The sequence below is a fragment of the Amaranthus tricolor genome, chromosome 17 (genome assembly GCF_026212465.1).
Source record: "Amaranthus tricolor cultivar Red isolate AtriRed21 chromosome 17, ASM2621246v1, whole genome shotgun sequence".
Classification (NCBI taxonomy): Eukaryota; Viridiplantae; Streptophyta; class Magnoliopsida; order Caryophyllales; family Amaranthaceae; genus Amaranthus; species Amaranthus tricolor.
Window position 1 is genome coordinate 19785569 of NC_080063.1, and position 18200 is coordinate 19803768.

At 36.6% G+C, this 18200-nt stretch overlaps 3 protein-coding genes across 4 annotated transcripts; 2 read left to right on the plus strand and 1 right to left on the minus strand.

The window, feature by feature from the left end:
- Positions 1 to 694: 694 nt before the first annotated feature.
- On the minus strand, positions 695 to 8503 carry LOC130803896 (zinc finger CCCH domain-containing protein 41). The gene is made up of 5 exons (XM_057668123.1): positions 7982 to 8503; positions 5726 to 6482; positions 3568 to 4752; positions 2121 to 2471; positions 695 to 1852 (listed from the first exon to the last, which is right to left on the minus strand). Exons 2-5 carry the CDS (start codon positions 6422 to 6424, stop codon positions 1265 to 1267), a joined length of 2823 nt encoding a protein of 940 aa, XP_057524106.1. The 5' UTR covers positions 6425 to 6482; positions 7982 to 8503; the 3' UTR covers positions 695 to 1264.
- A 1070-nt stretch (positions 8504 to 9573) lies between these two features.
- LOC130803901 (uncharacterized) lies at positions 9574 to 13961 on the plus strand. Its single transcript, XM_057668130.1, has 6 exons — positions 9574 to 10367; positions 11472 to 11722; positions 12053 to 12428; positions 12515 to 12646; positions 12751 to 12926; positions 13056 to 13961. Exons 1-6 carry the CDS (start codon positions 9819 to 9821, stop codon positions 13177 to 13179), a joined length of 1608 nt encoding a protein of 535 aa, XP_057524113.1. The 5' UTR covers positions 9574 to 9818; the 3' UTR covers positions 13180 to 13961.
- A 138-nt stretch (positions 13962 to 14099) lies between these two features.
- Positions 14100 to 17561, plus strand: LOC130803906 (amino acid transporter AVT6B-like). Of its 2 annotated transcripts, XM_057668136.1 has the most exons (6): positions 14100 to 14826; positions 15100 to 15345; positions 15648 to 15800; positions 15886 to 16089; positions 16394 to 16865; positions 17232 to 17560. In XM_057668136.1, exons 2-6 carry the CDS (start codon positions 15105 to 15107, stop codon positions 17344 to 17346), a joined length of 1185 nt encoding a protein of 394 aa, XP_057524119.1. In that variant the 5' UTR covers positions 14100 to 14826; positions 15100 to 15104; the 3' UTR covers positions 17347 to 17560. The 2 variants fall into 2 exon arrangements, with proteins under 2 accessions (XP_057524119.1, XP_057524118.1); XM_057668135.1 differs by having other exon boundaries at positions 14100 to 15345; positions 17232 to 17561.
- Positions 17562 to 18200: the final 639 nt, after the last annotated feature.

Genomic DNA, 18200 nt, shown 5'->3' on the forward strand with positions numbered 1-18200 from the left:
CCGGCTATTTCTTATGCCGTTCAACAAGTATGCTTACTTATGCATGATCCTCGAGTTGAACATATGGCTGCTCTTCATAGAATTCTTCAGTACATTCAAGGGACTCTTGACCATGGACTAAAGCTATATAAGTCTTTTGTTTCTTGTCTCTTATCCTATACTGATGCTGATTGGGGTGGTAGTCCTGACACACGCCGTTCCAATTCTGATTACTGTGTTTTTCTAGGTGACAATTTGATCTATTGGTCTGTCGCCAACCTACGATCTCAAAGTCTAGTGTCGAAGCTGAGTATCTTGGTGTTGCTAATATTGTTTCTGAAACTTGTTGGATTCGTAACTTGCTTTTTGAGCTTCATTGTCCTATTCCCACGCCACTCTTGTTTATTTTGACAATGTTTGTACTATTTATTTGTCGAGCAATCCTATTCATCATCAACGCACTAAGCATATCGAAATGGACATTCATTTTGTTCGTGAAAAGGTACATCGTGGTGATGTTCGGGTTCTTCATGTTCCATCTCGATATCAAATTGCCGATATCTTTACCAAGGGTCTGCCTCATGTTCTTTTTGATGATTTTCGATCCAGTCTCAACATTAGCAGACCTCCCGATTCGACTGCGGGGTGTAATAGAATAGAATGTTGTGCATATCTTGTAAATCATTATATTTTGGTAATTATTTTGGTAATTTGCTAGTTTTCTTACTCTCCAAAATTACCCTTGTAGCTAGTTTCCTTACTCTCCAAGATTACCCTTGTACTTATTCTCTCATTTTGAAATGAAATGACAACCAATTATTCTACCAATTCTCTCAATGGCGTTTCTGAGGGACGTTGGCTCTTAATAGTGTCTGGTTCACTGGAGCCTAAGGCCCGAGTTCTGAGAATATCACCTGCTGCTCATAGTATACTATAGCGTATAGACTAGCGTCTGGCTTCAAGTGCGGCCAGTATGACAGAAATAGTTAACTTCTGTAATATAACATCTGCATATGAAACAGTATATATTTAGTAAGCTATGGAAATTGGAAATACAAAAGAAAAGAGGACTGAGAGCTCAATAAACCAATCCTCATCTGGGTGAACTTAATATTAGAATAGCCTATGAACTAAATATCACCGATAGTTATAGAGAATCGTCGACATCGATTCTTAAAACAAAAGATGGTAGTGTTATAACGAAAATTCAATTGATTTTACAGTGTTTCCTGGCTGTACAAAGTATCAAAAATTAGACACTCCTCATCCTCAATATGTTTGTGCCTTAGGCAACTTTCTCTTCATCACGAAATTTCGGACTGACTCTCAAATCTTCATCCATCTTCGTATCATCATCCACAGTGCTATCTTCTTCCTCCGGCAGATCCGAGTCCTGAAATCCTGGTTCACCAGCTTCTAGAGGTATATAACTTGCCGAGTTATCTGGGGATTGAGCTTCAAAAATGGAATCCCTTTTGATATCAGCAGCAAGTTCATTTGATGACTTGCAAGGAGAAGAGTTACTTTCTTTGACACTCAATCCAGACCGGGAACTATTATGTTTCGTCTTATCCTTGGACTGAACTTCAGCATTTTGAGTTGCTTTAAAAGCAGAACTTTCGCCGCTACTTAGGCTGGTAGTGGGAATACTCGAAGGTACCCAAGCAAACTGTAACGTGTATCCCTGCCAAGATTTACCGTTCACGAATGCCCTTTCAGCAGATTGACGGTTTGCAAAGCTTACACGAGCAGAACAGTTCTCCATTGCCTCGGAATCTTTGTGGCCTTTAGGACTTAATTCCTCACCAGAGTCTTCTATCTCCACATTACATACAACACCATATACTGAGAAGTGTTCCTTTAAAGCAGCAACCTAGTACACAAAAGGAAGACACTCAGGAAAAAATTTTCATGCCATGCGAATATTAGAAAGCACAAAGATATTATGGAAATAAGATATCTAAAGTTGTGTTATCATACTACTTTGGACACATCACCAATTTTTGTAAGCAATTCCAAAAAAGGGCACAATAATTTGCATTTTTGGCAGAGCTGCATATTTAAGCCCTTTGTGTATAGGAACATGCAAATTAAAGGTACAAGTTTTCTTCATTGGAAGGAGTGGAAGAAGTAATACTCACATTTGCCAAGTCAAATGGTAAAGGTGCACTGATTCTAAACATTGTCGGCCTGTTATCCAATTTGTATCTATTCGCAGAAAAAGAAGTTGCTGAAGTTGCCAATGAACGAACAGTCTGCTTTAACTTTGGAGAGTCCGGCAGTTCAGCAGCTGAAATTGTTCTGGATATCTGAGATGTAAAGTTGTCTGAAGTTAGCATCTTATCTGCTACCATATCAGCCTGCAATGACTGCGTAGAAATATTGGCATTTGGAGACTTGGTGTTTGCCTTGCCTGTCACATCAGCTGACGTTTCAACCTTTTGCTTCTTTGAAGCCTGCCCAGAAGGCACTTCACCCTTCGCTCCTGTAGCCTACAAAAATGACACGATATAATCACATAAGCATCAATCTATCAGAAACAACCATTTGTGCCTTCTACTCCCATATATAGGTAAAGGCTTTGGCATTCTTGTGCTCTCTACTCCTAATTAACATAATGGCCTAAAGACTTCGTGCACTTTACGCTGACCTGTTCAAAAGAATTTAGATCTTACTTACTACACAGTCAATTCCCGTTTTGCTAGTTTCATGGACATCACAACACATTCATAAGCATATCATATGGCCTTTGCTGTACAGCCTGTCTGGTTATTTTTTGTTAAAGAAAAGAAAGATGAGAATGGAAGGGAAGGCAAAAGAATGTAATTGACTTATATTTCCAATAATATATTGGTTATGATGGGCGAAGTTGAAAATATCATGTTTGATTAGCTACTGGCAAAACAAAAGAAAAATTTTGGAGAAAGAAAAATGACAGCCACCCCCACCAATCACTGAGTGCCACGCCGCCACCCCATAATTCTCAGATTTTGAAACACAAGCAAAGTGGAATTTTTCAAGCTTCTTTTACCATCACTTCCTTTCCTTTACCATGAAACTCTCACATAAATTTGTCCACCAAATAAGAGATAACTCCCCTCCCTTTCTTTTCCAGCAAAATCCGCCCTAATAAACAAGCTATAAAGCAATTGGCAATTTGTTGGTGAACCCAAGAGCTTTCCCGTCAATTTCCATTGATATTTTACACTGACGTCGAGTTGGGGCCATTTGACAATTTCAAGGAAAATATAACAGTGGGTATGGTGTTAAAATGGTCCAATGAAGACCCAAAGACAATAAAGCATCCACAATTTAAGAAAACAAAAATTCCATTATCTTCCCTCAAGCCTATCTCTGCCTATGCTGATATTCACTAGGTTAATCGATTAACAGATCTTAAATGCATCTAAAGCATATTAGAAACACGTAATGTTTTGTGCATTATAAACTCATGCTGACACATACTGATATAAGTCATATAACCTTAGCATCAAGCATGTTCATTATGAGAGTAGCACAAAGAACATTTCATGAGAACAAATTAGACAAAGGAAGTACAATGAAAAATCAATGTAGCAATATACTTACTTGCTTTTCAAGTTTATCCAATTCCCGGCGAAATGCATTCCGCTTCTGTTCCAGCATCTCCTGCTTCTTACGGAGCTGCTCTTTCAAAAGCACTAAAGTGTCTATCTTTTTTGGTGCTGGAGGTTGTCCCTTAGGACTGTTTGCAGCAACAGGTTTTAAGTCATTGCTAAAATTTGTGTGTCCATCAGAAGGTTTAGGCACAGCCACTTTCGAAGTACCTTGTTGAAGATTATTTTTTCCTTTATTTGCAGTAGCCATATGATGCAAACCAGAAGCAGATGGAATACCTTGGAGCTTTATCACATTGTTCCAACTGTTTGTACCCTCATCGGGTACGCTATCCCTGTTTGCCCACCATACCTTAATAAAACGACTGCCCATTACAGCATCAGGTGCCTTCAGTGCTCTCTCTGCCTCTTCCCTTGTGGAGAACTGCACAAAAGCTCGTTCACTATTCGCAGGGATGTAGATATCAATTACTTCTCCAAATTTTCTGAAATGAGAGAGAAGGTTTTCTTTTTTGTTGTCCTTCAGCGGAACGCAATTAACAAATAGAGTACGTTGTGCCTTTTGGGAAGATTTCCTAAGATTAGCCCCTGCATCATTTTGCAGTTTCGATGTTGAACCAACAACTTTAGCATCAATTGGCCCTCCATTGTTTTGCTTGCTTAGATGGGATGTCCCTTGGACGGCACAAGGTGCTTCACGAATCTCTTTTAATTTACTCTCCGGATACTCTGACGGCTTTGTCTTAGAGTCTAACTTCTCTTTAGGTTCCACCTTATTCTTTGAATGATTAAGTCGTCCCCAAACAGATGAGCTTGTGCTTTGTGAACCCATAGCTGCTGCACTACTACAGAATACACGATCAGGGAGGTCAGTGTCAACAAAGGGATCAGATTCTTCAAAGTCGGTTGGCTGCAATCCAAACAATGTTGATGTTTCATGACCAACATTATTCCACAAAGGCTGATCAGGGTCATAAACATCAGCTGCACTAGCATTAACAGCACCAGCTAAGCTCTCATCATCCACAGCAGGCTTGCTTGTTCTACTATGTAAACCTCGATTATTTATTGGTGTACTGGAAGAAACACCAACGGGTGGAATAAACCCACTTCCATTAGATGTACCCAGCCCAGGCGCACTTGAAAGCGACACCGGGAGATTAAATTGCAACAAGCTCTGCAAAATAAAAGGAAAAGATTCATGCACTAGAAAATCAAAACAATTTATAATCGAAATCAGTTTTTTAATCTGGGTAACGCAATTTTTTTTTTTGTATAATGACAAGAAGGTAATACTATGATCAACTTAGCATGTCTGCAAATAATACAAACACTGTGAATAACATAAACCAGAAGCAAAGGACAACCAGATACACTTTTCTACAGTAACAATGCCAAAGCATCAATCACAAATGTGCGCCTGAGGTGAAACTTTTTCAGCAAAACATAGATCCAGAATTACATGCCGTAACTAAAAAAAGCCACACCCACACGAGTCTTTCATTACATTTGTAACATTTCATCTTAAGTGAATAAAAAGGCTGCGCTATATAAAAGAAGCTTTCCAGTAAGCCCCAGAAAAAAGGCAAAAATATGCAAAAATTTTCATTTGAGCAGTTAAATGTGCAAGGGAAATGAACAACAAACACAAAAGGAACAAATGCACACTAAAGGTAATAAGCATTCAGAAGCACAATCCATAAGAAAAAAATTCACCTCACAACAATAAAAAGCAATGGACTTCATCTTAACACATAGAAGCCATGGTAAGAAAGAAACCAGCCACAATAGCAGCTAAAAATTGTAATATTCTGAAAAGAAAAAAATGACATAAATTCTGAATTTACAGAACTTTATTCTTAGCATGTTACAGGTATCAACTAATTCTCTAGAACAAGTACAATTTCCTAAGATGCTACATGTGACTCCAATGTAGAGAAATATTGTGCTATTAGTCACTTCAATCCCATTCCTCAGCATTAACTAAGCAAGAGGTGACACAAGGAGAGAGAGCAAGTTTTTCAGCCCAAGTCGTGTAAGTGAAATACAATTCTATAAAAAAGAGATACATATGTAACTACCAATACGAGCAATGGTATCACATCATTAAACAAAAAATTTAAATCAGAAAGTTTCAATGATACACATACCTGCACATCATTAACAACAATACGATTGACAGCATGTTCCATTGGGCACATATCACCTCTCAAACAATATCCCTTTTCCTCAAAGTCCCTACAACGTTGACGCTGAATACCCATGTTGAGTGGAGGATTCAACTGTGGTCTGAGGAGTCCTGGCAGGCCAAGTGGATTTATAGCATCTATTGCCCCATTTGGAATAGCAGGAAGTAGTCCAAAACCAGTCCAAGGAGCACTTTGTGTATTTAATACATTAGGCAACCCTCTTCCAGCATACATAGCAGGTTGAATAGATCCAGGATGAGCTATATGGGAAGTAACATCAACAGAACCAAACCGTGAATCATGTAGGAAGTCTCTACCTCTTCCTCTGCCAAAGCCATGCTCACCAGGAAACCGCGAGAAATTTACTCCAGGATGCCTCCTCTTTTCAAATTTCGTAAAGGCCCTATCAGGGTTATAGTGAGACTGGGAATCACTCTGCCCTTTATCAAATGTCTTGTTCCGCTTTTTGTAGGGTTGTGTCAAAGATTGTTCTAATGGATCCCTCTCCAAAGACTGAGACCTAGCCTCCCGTCTACGATGCTTGTGATTGCGATCATCATCATCATCATCGCTAATTTCCTTGTCATCTGGATCACTCACACAATCAGGAGGAGAAAGGTCGCCAGATTTCAGGGACGGGTTTTTCAGTTCCATACTCATCCCAAACCGAGTTTTTAATTTCAGCTTCTAATTTTTAGTGCAATCTGGAAGGTCAGGCCTACAATTTAGTAAGATATTAGATTGAGAACATGGGTGATGTGAAGCCCAAAAACCAGATAGCTAACAGTGTTACAAATATGGTACAAAAGAAAAGCAAAAATCCAATTTATCACCGGGCAGCAAGATGTACAAGATCTCATAAGAGCACCCACACCTCGAGTTATGAATTTTTCCTTGAAATAACATTTCTTTGTACCGCATAGGCGCATAATACACATTCATATTTAGACATACAAATCCAAAGAACCACGGGGTTGTTTGGCAAATAATTGTTAGCTATTGTTTGACAGCCAAAAGGGTTCACCGTTTTTGTTGGCTTTTATGGCAGCTGAATAAGTCAATTGTTTATACAGATGTTTATACAATCACGTCTATTTTCGCCAATTAATGTCCACTCAATCAATCTCAACAAGATAGCGTAATAATGTGTTGACGGTCACGATCGTGGTAACAAAATGGTGATGGGGTAACAGGAGTAATGTGATAACAGGAGTAATGCCTAATATCAATCAAACCATAAGATATACCTTGATACAATCCGTAACATGGAAACATCGGTTAAATTTTTTAGCCAATCTTTACAGCACGGCCTATGCAAGGTGATATGGCTTTAGTTTTACACTATGGTTTTGAGGGGAAAAAATACTTAACTTAATGCCAATCCAGATGTAGCAAGTCAATAAAGCTTCTGAGAACCTATAATAGCCACAAAATTTGCAAAATATATCTTTCCATAACAATGGCATCCCCATTTAGGAAATTATGCAATTTTCTACATCAAACTCAAACCTAGGCATTTAAAACCCTTTATTCCAAAAATAGACGGGTACAAAATCTACAATAATCAAGTAATTAAACTCATCTCCATCAAGATAATGCCAACAACAATTATTAGAATCATGACCATGCTTCAAACTTCAAAGTAAAGTTTCCACAGTTTTTTTTTTAGTTAATGACATCCACAGTTTTGCCCAATAAAGCTCTCACATCATTGGAGACATGTTGCAGCTTGCAATTAACAAGAACCAGATAAGAAGTATAGCTTTAAGCCTAGTTACATCATCGCAGCATTCCCACCCCTCAAATCATTTGGTAAGAGAACTGAAGTCCATTTACAACATCCTATTCCTACCCATTCCTTGCGTTCTACTCCCACTCTCTCATGTCAATAATAGGAATCCACTTAAGTGCGTTAATTCCATATCATCTGTCACTTGAAACATTGCTACATAAAAAATCCATAAATTTTCACTCTACATTCCGAGTTTTGCATACCCAGACCACCACAAACAACCCAGTAATCCGCAGGCATAACCAATTTACAAATCCTACTATTAAGTTAAATTAACAAGAACAATCGGAAAAACTATTTCTGAATCAAGAAACAACAAACAAGCTATAATCTACAATGATTCTTCGATTTTCCGCAAATATTCGCAAATAACATCATTCACAGATCCGAAAATCAAATTAACGAAACATATAAAACCTACTTACCAACAAAAATTAGCACTTGACCACCACCTCCGACGATAAACTAATCTTTGTTAGACGAAAAAGGGTCGCTATCAAAATTCTTCAACAAAAAACCCTAATTTTAATTTCATATCAATTAATACGAAATCACAAAACCCCTAAAACAAGCTTCGAATTTCACCCAAATTATAGCAGATTTTATTCTTGAATAAAACCCTAAGAATTACAAGTGCCCGATTGTCGTCATTGTTGCTTGATGATGAACACCAAATCAAAGAAGAATGAATTGATGATGATGACGATGATGGTGATTAGGAGAGAGAAGGAAGAAGAGTGCGAATGGAAAAGCCGAAAAGGTGATTATGGTTTAGGTTTAGCCGGGTATTTTGTGTTTGGTTTGGTTGTTTTTGAGGTGTAAATTGTACTCATGGAATTTTGGAAGTGAAGGAAGGCTGTCACTTGGCTAGACCTATCGATTATAAGGTACTTAAATTGTCTCATTTAGAATACACATGAAATTTGAGGCCTAAAAATTAATTTGTGACTGGAATAAAATAAAATATAAGAAAAATAATAGAAATAAATGGTTGATATAATTGGTGAATAAGTTTGAAAATAAAATTAAAAGAGATTAAGTCAAATGATTGTTGAAAACAAAAATTTTAAATTTAATAGAACATATCAAAATACAAAATAAAGTATTTTTATCAGAACAGAGAGAGCATTAATTTGTGTAGTATTTGTTTGCATGTTGATAGAAGTTTTTTGTATTAAAGGTGAACATGACTTAGGTTAGCACTTAAAGAGGATAAGATAGTGAGGTGCATTGGAATTATTGTGTCTCATGCATGTTGCATATGTTTTTTTAATTAGTAGGGCTAAAAACTGACAAAACCAGTAAACAAAGCTCGCATAGTTGCCATCATTGTTATAATCCAACTAAAATTAAAAAAGATTGGACAAGAATAGAAAAAATAGTTATGCCCACAACATGGCACAAACGCATAAAGTCGTGATTTGGTGGATCATGATCACGACACAATGCATCACAACTCCAAGTACAACACAACATGTATCATACATATGCCCATTCTCATACTCATCCCGAACCATGTTAACACATTGAACTTTTTCCTTATCAATTGAATATGGATCATTAATGATGTATATTTAGTTTATTATTACGGTTACTAAATACTAGTATTATACATCTTTCCAAGCAATGATGTTTATAATAATAATAATAATAATAAAATAATGCTAATTAATTATTTGATTTTTTGGAGAATTGAATTCTGTGTTAGTTAGAAAAATATCATCTTTTTTAGATAAAGATTATGAAATTAAATCTTATTTAACTTTGTTTTTTTTCTCAATCTATCCTGTAAATAGATAAAATTGAGTTAGGCTGGACTTGAAAATACATGTAAAGAGAATTTGAAGAATTCTTTAGATAATACTCATAATAAACTCATTTTTTTTGACGAGCTTGAACATATATTGCGATCGTTATTAGTCTTGACCCGTTATAGCCTAATCTACAATACACATAGCCCAATCTAGCATGACCTACGACAATACTATTAGGTTTAATTTAAAACGATACTAGCCGACTCAGTTAATAAGTACTTAGAGTATGAGGTGATGGGTCATGCTCCATGAGAGTTTTTAGTGGAACAGTTTGCAAGCATCACGTTTTTCATGCCAAAATCTAACGTACTTCCGCCAACCCAGCTTTTAAAACCCTAATCTCATCCATCCCTCCCTTTATATATATCTCCCTCAAACCCTTCATTTTTCTCCCTTAAACCCAACAATTTTATCATCCTCCATCTTTAAACCTCAAAAACCCATAAAAATGGATCCTCAAAAGGTAAAATCCGACCTAGTCTTAATCCTAGACTTCGGGTCTCAATACACACACCTGATAACCCGAAGAATCCGGTCACTTTCCGTTTTTTCTCTCTGCATTTCGGGCACATCATCACTGAAAACCATCACCGACTTGAACCCACGTGTAATCATCCTTTCTGGTGGTCCCCACAGTGTTCACGCACCTGATGCGCCGGTATTCTGTGATGGGTTTATCGATTATGTGGAAAGCGAAGGCATTCATGTATTGGGTATATGTTATGGATTACAATTGATTGTTCAAAAGCTTGGTGGGTTAGTGAAAATTGGTGAAAAACAAGAGTATGGGAAGATGAATATTGAAGTTATTTCAGATGAAAGTAAATTATTTGGAAATAGTATTAAAGGGGATAAACAAGATGTTTGGATGAGTCATGGTGATGAAGTTTCAAAACTTCCTGACGGGTTTAAAGTTGTTGCTGTCAGTCAACAAGGTGCTGTTGCTGCTATTGAGAATCCTGCAAGAAGGTTTTATGGGCTCCAGTATCATCCTGAGGTATTAAGATTCAATTTTTTTGAAAATATTGATTAATTTTTAGGTAGTAGATGAGATTATTATGAAAAGTGAGTACTTTGTATGTTGTATTAAGTTGCTTGTATTTCATTATAATGATAGTCTATTGTTTGAATGTAATGTATTCTTTTAAGGTATTGGAGGAATCTTATTATAAAAGGTGATTGCTTTGTAAATTGGGATTGATAAAATGCTAGTTGGGTTTAATTGCCTTTCATGGATTGTTGGCTTAATTCCATTTTTTTTATATTACTTTATCATAAAGATTATGAAGATAGACTCATGTTTGAAAATAATGAATTTTTTTTGGTATTATAGGAATCTTACTATAAAAGTTGAGTGTTTTGTAATTTGTATTGGTGAACTGTTTACTGTGTATTTGTGTTTAAATGCTTTTTATGTAAAATTTGGATTCAATTGCTTTTATGTCAATCTAAATGAAGACTTTTTATGTGATGGTAGAAGAATCTGATTGAATAAATTGATTGCTTTTTAGGTTTTAGTTTTTAGATTGATGGAATTTTGATTTGGTTTGTTTGTTTGTTTTGGATGGAATGTTAATTGAATTTAGTTGTTTTTCCTAATTATCATAAAAAAATTTCTGGGGTGGTTGAATAATATGTTTAACTAAATAGATTCCTTTGTGTTTGGTTTTCAGATTGATGAAATGTTAATTCGGTTAATGTTTTTTTGATGGAATGCTAATTGGATTTACACAATTCAATTATTTTGATGAATGATATATGGATTTCATTGTTTTTCTTGCTAAGAAAATTTGTTTTTTGGTAGTAAAGGAATCTTTTTTTAAAAGTTGGTTGATTTCCTTTTGTTGTAAAGATTTTGATAAAATAATTGGGGCGTTTATGCTTTACTTAATTTTTTACCTGATTAGAAAATCCGACAAGTTATTAGTTTTCTTTTGATGGAATGTTAACTGGGTTCTGAGTACATTTAAGCAATAAAAAATGTAGATTGAGTTGATGTTTTTAACTATTTTACTGTGGTTTTCTTTTGATGTTTTTTACTGTGGTTTTGGTGTTTTGAAGTTTTGTGTGGGATGTGTTGAGGTTTTTAACTATTTTTTAGGTTACACATTCTCCTCAAGGGATGGAGACATTGCGGTCTTTCCTCTTTGACGCTTGCGGGATCAATGCAGACTGGAAGATGGAGGATGTATTAAATGAAGAAATCAAGGTTATTAGGGAAACTGTCGGCCATGATGATCATGTCATTTGTGCTTTATCTGGCGGTGTAGATTCTACTGTTGCTGCTACCCTTGTTCATAAGGCGATTGGGGATAGACTTCATTGTATTTTTGTGGACAACGGCTTGCTGAGGTGTTTTTTTTTCACTTCTTTCCCCCACATATATAACCAGAATGGGTTATTGTATGTTAGTTTGAAGCTATGTTACTTGGACTCGGGTACTGATGATACTAGTACGTGTCCACGTCGGATACGTCTAAATATTTAATTTTACGCCTAAAATGAAGTGTTTAAGTGCCATACCAATGTCTGAGGATTAAGATCAGACACGGGTATGTGAAGCAAAATGAAGAGTCCAAATAACATAGGTTTGAAGGAAAGGAAACTCTAGCATCATAGCATGTAGGTTTATAGAGTATGTATGTTTCTTTCTAATATGGTTTGTATATCTTGTCTTTGTAGGTATAAGGAGAGAGAGCGTGTGATGGATACCTTTGAGAAAAATCTCCATCTCCCTGTTACTTGTGTTGATGCATCAGAGCAATTTCTTAGACATTTGAAGGGTGTTGCGGATCCTGAGAAGAAAAGGAAGATTATCGGGAGGGAATTCATTTGTATTTTTGATGATTTTGCTCAAGAGTTGGAAAAAAAATTGGGGAAGAAACCTGCTTACTTGGTTCAAGGAACATTATATCCCGATGTTATTGAATCCTGTCCACCCCCTGGCAGTGGAAGGAATCACTCCCACACCATTAAGAGTCATCATAATGTTGGTGGCCTTCCTAAGGACATGAAGCTCAAGCTCATTGAACCTCTAAAGCTTTTGTTTAAGGACGAGGTTTGAACTTGCATTTCTTTTAACAAAAAGTATTTGGTGTTTTTCATTCCGTAACTTATACTTTGCTTTGCTTGTTTTCTCCTAAGGTACGTGAATTAGGGAAGATATTGTACATTCCCGAGGGGTTTTTGAAGCGTCATCCTTTCCCAGGACCAGGGCTCGCTGTGCGTGTTCTCGGTGATGTTACAGAAGGAAATCATTTGGAGATTCTTCGACAGGTAAACAGATAAATCCTTTACATAAATAAAATTTATGGCTATGTTCTGTAGTTTTTTTTTGAATTGAATGTTCTGTAGTTGATGTAATATTTTTTTTTCTTCAGGTTGATGAAATATTCATCCAATCAATTAAAGAAGCTGGACTTTACGATGAAATTTGGCAAGCCTTTGCGGTTTTCTTGGGAATTTTATCCGTAGGAGTTCAAGGTGACCAAAGAACACATTCTCATGTCGTAAGCCTAAGAGCTGTTACAAGTAGAGACGGAATGACAGCAGATTGGTAAGTATTACACAATCAGACGTCAATTGTTATTAATTTGCGGGGTTTGTCTGTATAATCGTGATATTACCGCTTGACATTAGGCTTGATTTGACACTAACCATTTCGGGTTTTGTTATATGCTCTCAGGTATCGTTTTGATTCAGAATTTCTAGATCAGGTATCCCGTAGAATCACCAACAACGTTCGGGGTGTGAACAGAGTTACTCTCGACATAACATCAAAGCCTCCTTCAACAATAGAGTGGGAATGATACGGATGAGTCCTATACGACCTTACCTTAATATTTTCTCTTTAAAAGAAACACTTTTCATTTATTCTATTGTTGATCATTCATTATTAAACTTTATGCAATTTTCTTAACTTCGGTCTGATTCGGTGTTCAAGTACGAGTTATCTTTGTGGCTATATTCCTTAACCCGATTCCAAATTTTTGGACTCGTGGGAAAAAAAATTCAACATTCAGTGTACCATTTTAATTTTTTTCATTAATAGGTAGTTTTTTTAAGTTGCAATATATAGTTTTCTAATAATGTCGTCGATATGTTGGAGGTGGAGTGGTGAGACTTCGTAGATGAGTTTGACGACTCAGTTTGGTTCAAAGCCGGCTCTTAAGCAGTCAAGTTTATGACATTGTGCACAAGACTCGTAGTTCTATGATTGAAATCGATGCTCCCTCATCCTGAAGAGAAGATTAGAGAAGGGAAATTTTGGAAGTCAGTTCGTGAATAAAAGTTCATCTGTCCTCAGCGCCCTTGCGCACAGATATTGGATCTGATTCATGGAAGCTTTAGACATCTAGTAATCTATTAAGTTTTTTAGTTTTATTTATTTATTTTTTAATTAAATTCAATAACATTGAAATAAACTTATGTTAGTTTCGGTCTACCAATAGACTATATGTTTTTAGGCCAAATGGCTCTAGTAGGTTACCGGGTTAGTGGCTTTCGACTTCCCAGAAACCGGGGTATTATCGTGGACTTGATTTACGCTGATCAACCTGCTTCCTGCACCTGCATGCCTATTCGGGTTTAGCCTACAGGCTTTTTGACTGGGTCTGTGCTTGTTAGGGCTGGTACTTTCGGCTGGGTTTTGAGCCCGGCATATGAACCAATATGTATTCAATCACCTGGTGTTCTTGATACACATGCATGATTACCTCATTTTCTTGAAACTTTCTGTGGGACTTGTCCTGTTCAATGGCTGCGTGGCAAAAATGTGTTTAGTTTACATAAAATTCCAACAAATGATTTTAAAATACAAAGATTGTTGCCTTTTAATATTCTCTTGAGGCAAAATTAGTTCTTATTTTAAGCTTACAAACACTTAATAAGCTTATTGACAGTATAAAATGCAAAAACGTCAACTTTTCTTTTTGAATAGTTCAGTATAGGATTATTTCCATATATTTCAGTTTTTCTTGCTGATTTTTTCAAGAATATTTAAGCATAACAATTTCATTTATGATTGGAAGTCGGGCTAGGTCCTGCAAAGAGAGCGATCTATTGGTTCATGTAATAGACTAAATCTTTTGGGATTAAGACATTAGTATTGGGGCTATTTGGTAAATCGCTTTTTGCTTAGCTTTTTAGTTGGGTTTTGGCTTTTGGTTTGTTGGCCGGTCAAACACCTAAAAAAGTCTTTGTTAAATTAAGTTTTTTAGTTGGCTTTTGGCTTATTGACTTACTTTTTCTCTAATAAACAGCCAATATCTAAATTTACCCAACACCTTCATTGTTGTTTCAATGTCATTTTCAGTTGATGACAAAGCTTGATGTATGCGGCGAGGCGTGAAGTTCATATCTAAGAATTATAAACTAACTCTTTCTGTTACTATTTGCTCAGCCCTCTCTGGCCTGTCTCTTCCTCCTGAACTATTGAGACATTATCACATTTACAGGTGTCAAAGTTCATATCCTTCTGTTGTTCATCTGAATATACTGTGTAATTTCTATCTGATCTTCCTAGTTTATCTTAAATATTTTCGTATTTTTTGAAATTCGTGCATAAAGCATGACATCTACTGATATCGAGAGTCAGACCTATCCTCTAAGTGAAACAAATAATGAGCAAAAGGATGAAACATTGCCTTTGATTATAACAAAGGAAGATGCAAATACAGCTTCATACTTAAGTGGAGTTTTCAATTTGTCTTGCACTATTGTTGGTGCAGGGATTATGAGCTTACCTGCTGCTATGAAAATACTTGGTGTTATCCCAGGTGTTCTTTTGATTTTGGTTTCTGGGTTTTTAACCAAGTATTCCATTGAGATATTGCTTCGTTACAGCGAAAATGGAGGATCGTACACTTATGGGCAACTCATGTACGATTCGTTTGGAAGGATCGGAGAGATTTTGTTTCAAATTAGTGTTATCATCAATAATACCGGCATTACAATCATCTATTTGATAATAATCGGTATAAGTCCATTTCCCCAAACTTCCCTCTAATATTATAACATTATGCGTTGTACCATAAGCTTAAGCTGATGGTTTAAGTCAAAGAATATGTTATGTACTCTATCACGACTCCACACGAGACTAATGAGGGGTGAATGATATTTAAATTCGTGAGCTTTTATCATGTTGACTCTGATTACATGTCAAGTAACTAACTCAACCAAAAGCTTTAGCCGATGGTTGAAGTTTCATGATATGTTATATACTCCATTTTTATTTAAAGTTAGCTTATTGTTTTCGTGTTTACTTCATATTTGCTAGCTGATGTGATTTCGGGCTCAACAACAAGTAGTATTCACCACTCGGGTGTGTTAGAAGAATGGTTCGGAGAGCATTGGTGGACAGGCCGTGCCTTTGTGCTGATTTTCCTGACTGCTTTTGTATTGGTTCCAACAGCATGGATCAAGCGTATGGGTTAGTACACTTTTCTGCAATACAGATCCTAGACTTTTTTTCTTTCATTTGACATCTTCCTTCCACAATAATCCTTGAACTGCAGAAGCTCTGCAGTACACTTCTGCAATAGCAGTTGCGCTGGCGGTGTTTTTCATTCTTATTGTCATTGGGATCACATGTTACAAGATGGCAATGGGGACAATAACGGAACCAGCACTCTTTCCTCGGGTAGACGATTTTGCGTCTGTTTGGAACTTGTTCACCGCGGTTCCTGTGCTTATTTGTGCATATCTTTGCCACTATAATGGTATGTGATGAAACCTTCATTTATCTTCCCAATAGGAGGAATCTAGGCCAAGGCCTGCTTAGACCATGACTCGGGTCATTTGATTTAAATCCTTATGTGGATGATTATTGGAACTGATATATTTTGGTTCATGTAGTCGACCCCAATCTTTTGGGATTAAGGCTATGACATTATTGTTATTGTATATTTGTATGTAACACACAAAACAGTAGCCAAGTTGGTTCATTACACATCTCGGGGTCCCATTTTACTGATGAAAAAACTCATTTCTTCCCTTTCTTTCCTTTCTCCTTGTTTTGGGCAGTGCATACAATACGAAACGAGCTACATGATCCTTCTCAAATGCCAGGGGTAGTGAAGTCTTCTCTTGCTGTCTGCAGTACAATCTACATAATGACAGGCTTATTCGGGTTTCTTCTGTTTGGTGACTCAACTGCTTCGGATGTACTCTCTAACTTCAACTCAGACCTTGGTGTTCCATACAGCTCAGTCTTAAATGCTACGATTCGTCTCAGCTACACAGCCCATATTGTGCTCGTATTTCCAGTCGTCTTTTTTTCCCTTAGGCTTAACTTCTATGGCCTTGTATACAACTCCGCTGTTCCACTTACTTCAGATAAGAGAAGATCAGAATTTGCCATTATCACATTGAGTTTGATTCTTGTTATCCTTTTAGGAGCGATCCTTATTCCTAGTATTTGGGTGGCTTTTCAGTTTACTGGTGCAACAGCTGGAGCTTTGATCTTGTTCATATTTCCTGCTTCTGTTACTTTAAGGTTGGTCATTTTTTAACGCTTATAACGGGTTATCACTGACAAGGGTAAGGCCAGGCTGCGTCTGACCCCCCAAACCTCCCATTGGTGGAATCCATTTAAAGGCATCGGGTAATGAATATGAAACCCAGTGTGAAGAATTTGATTGTCTTATATGGTACATATACCAGTATGAACTACAAGCAAATCATATATTTGATTCATACCGTCACATGATTTACTAATCTCTTAGCGATTTGCGAATTATGGTCGGTTTTAGGCTATTTTTGGGTCATTTTGAGCCAATCGCGAATTCAAAAAGCGAATTGATTACGAATCATGTTACTTATTTCATATTATTGATCTATGTTGTTTTTTGGTTGTTTTCAGGAACCATCTCGGAATTTCGACAAGGAAAGACAAGCTTTTTTCATGGGGTTTGATCGGCCTTGCAGTATTTTCAGATCTGGTAGCTATATACAGCAACGCGGTTTCCTTGCTTTGAATTGTTTGTTTTCCCTTTTAGTTATATGTTTTTGATAAGTGTTATACTTCTTCCCAAATATGGTGCTTTTTTGGGTGGATGGGAACTTTGAGGTGTATTATTTGTTCTTGTGCTGTGAATATGATGCATTTGTACCATTTTCTTGTAGGGTTGATCTTCCTATACTGTATAAATTGTAGAAACTGTTCACATACTATCAAAATGTTATTTACTGGTAACAGATTTTGCTAATATTAGTAAATGCTTCTTATTCCTCCTTTCTTTCATTTGCTCCCTCATTGTATTGTATTGTATGCATGATTGCATTCTAGGCAAGTTCACTTTAAGGATTTGATAAAGCTTAAAAACATATAATGAGGCTACGACTACAAGCTTAAGCTGATGGTTAAAGTTTCTATATATATTGTTAATAGACACTATCAGAATCGGGCTGCTAGCTGAGAGTCACACTAACTTAATTTAGCGGGTGAAAGCTTGGTTTAAATTGGTTTCACTTGATGCCCCAATTGACGTTGTTATATACTCTATTAGGTTAAACACATAATACGGCCCACCCGGCCCACACCCCCATAGGTTACAAGATCAGTCTATAACTATAACCAAGGAAGATACAAACACAACTTGTCATGCACCGTTATTGGTGCCGGGATCAAGAGCTGTGCTTGTTTGTGCATAACTTTGCCACTCCAATGGAATGGGATATGAACTTTAACTGTCATTACATATATGGTTACGTTTTATCTTAGACAAAGTACGTGAATTATCTTTGTTATCGTTAAACAGGAGAAGTTGCATATATTCGACTCCAAATTCCGGTGAGAGCCATTTAATGACACTAGAATAATGAAATGTTG

What these genes read in the sequence shown, in the direction of transcription:
- LOC130803896 (XM_057668123.1), bottom strand. Translation starts at nt 6,424, where the DNA reads ATGAGTATGGAACTGAAAAACCCGTCCCTGAAATCTGGCGACCTTTCT. An exon ending in TGGATAAACTTGAAAAGCAA is followed by an intron (nt 2,472 to 3,567) that starts GTAAGTATATTG and finishes TCATTTTTGTAG; the next exon opens with GCTACAGGAGCGAAGGGTGA. An exon ending in TACCATTTGACTTGGCAAAT is followed by an intron (nt 1,853 to 2,120) that starts GTGAGTATTACT and finishes TTTGTGTACTAG; the next exon opens with GTTGCTGCTTTAAAGGAACA.
- LOC130803901 (XM_057668130.1), top strand. Translation starts at nt 9,819, where the DNA reads ATGGATCCTCAAAAGGTAAAATCCGACCTAGTCTTAATCCTAGACTTC. An exon ending in GTGGACAACGGCTTGCTGAG is followed by an intron (nt 11,723 to 12,052) that starts GTGTTTTTTTTT and finishes TTGTCTTTGTAG; the next exon opens with GTATAAGGAGAGAGAGCGTG. An exon ending in AGCTTTTGTTTAAGGACGAG is followed by an intron (nt 12,429 to 12,514) that starts GTTTGAACTTGC and finishes TTTTCTCCTAAG; the next exon opens with GTACGTGAATTAGGGAAGAT.
- LOC130803906 (XM_057668135.1), top strand. Translation starts at nt 14,940, where the DNA reads ATGACATCTACTGATATCGAGAGTCAGACCTATCCTCTAAGTGAAACA. An exon ending in CATCTATTTGATAATAATCG is followed by an intron (nt 15,346 to 15,647) that starts GTATAAGTCCAT and finishes CATATTTGCTAG; the next exon opens with CTGATGTGATTTCGGGCTCA. An exon ending in CCTGCTTCTGTTACTTTAAG is followed by an intron (nt 16,866 to 17,231) that starts GTTGGTCATTTT and finishes GGTTGTTTTCAG; the next exon opens with GAACCATCTCGGAATTTCGA.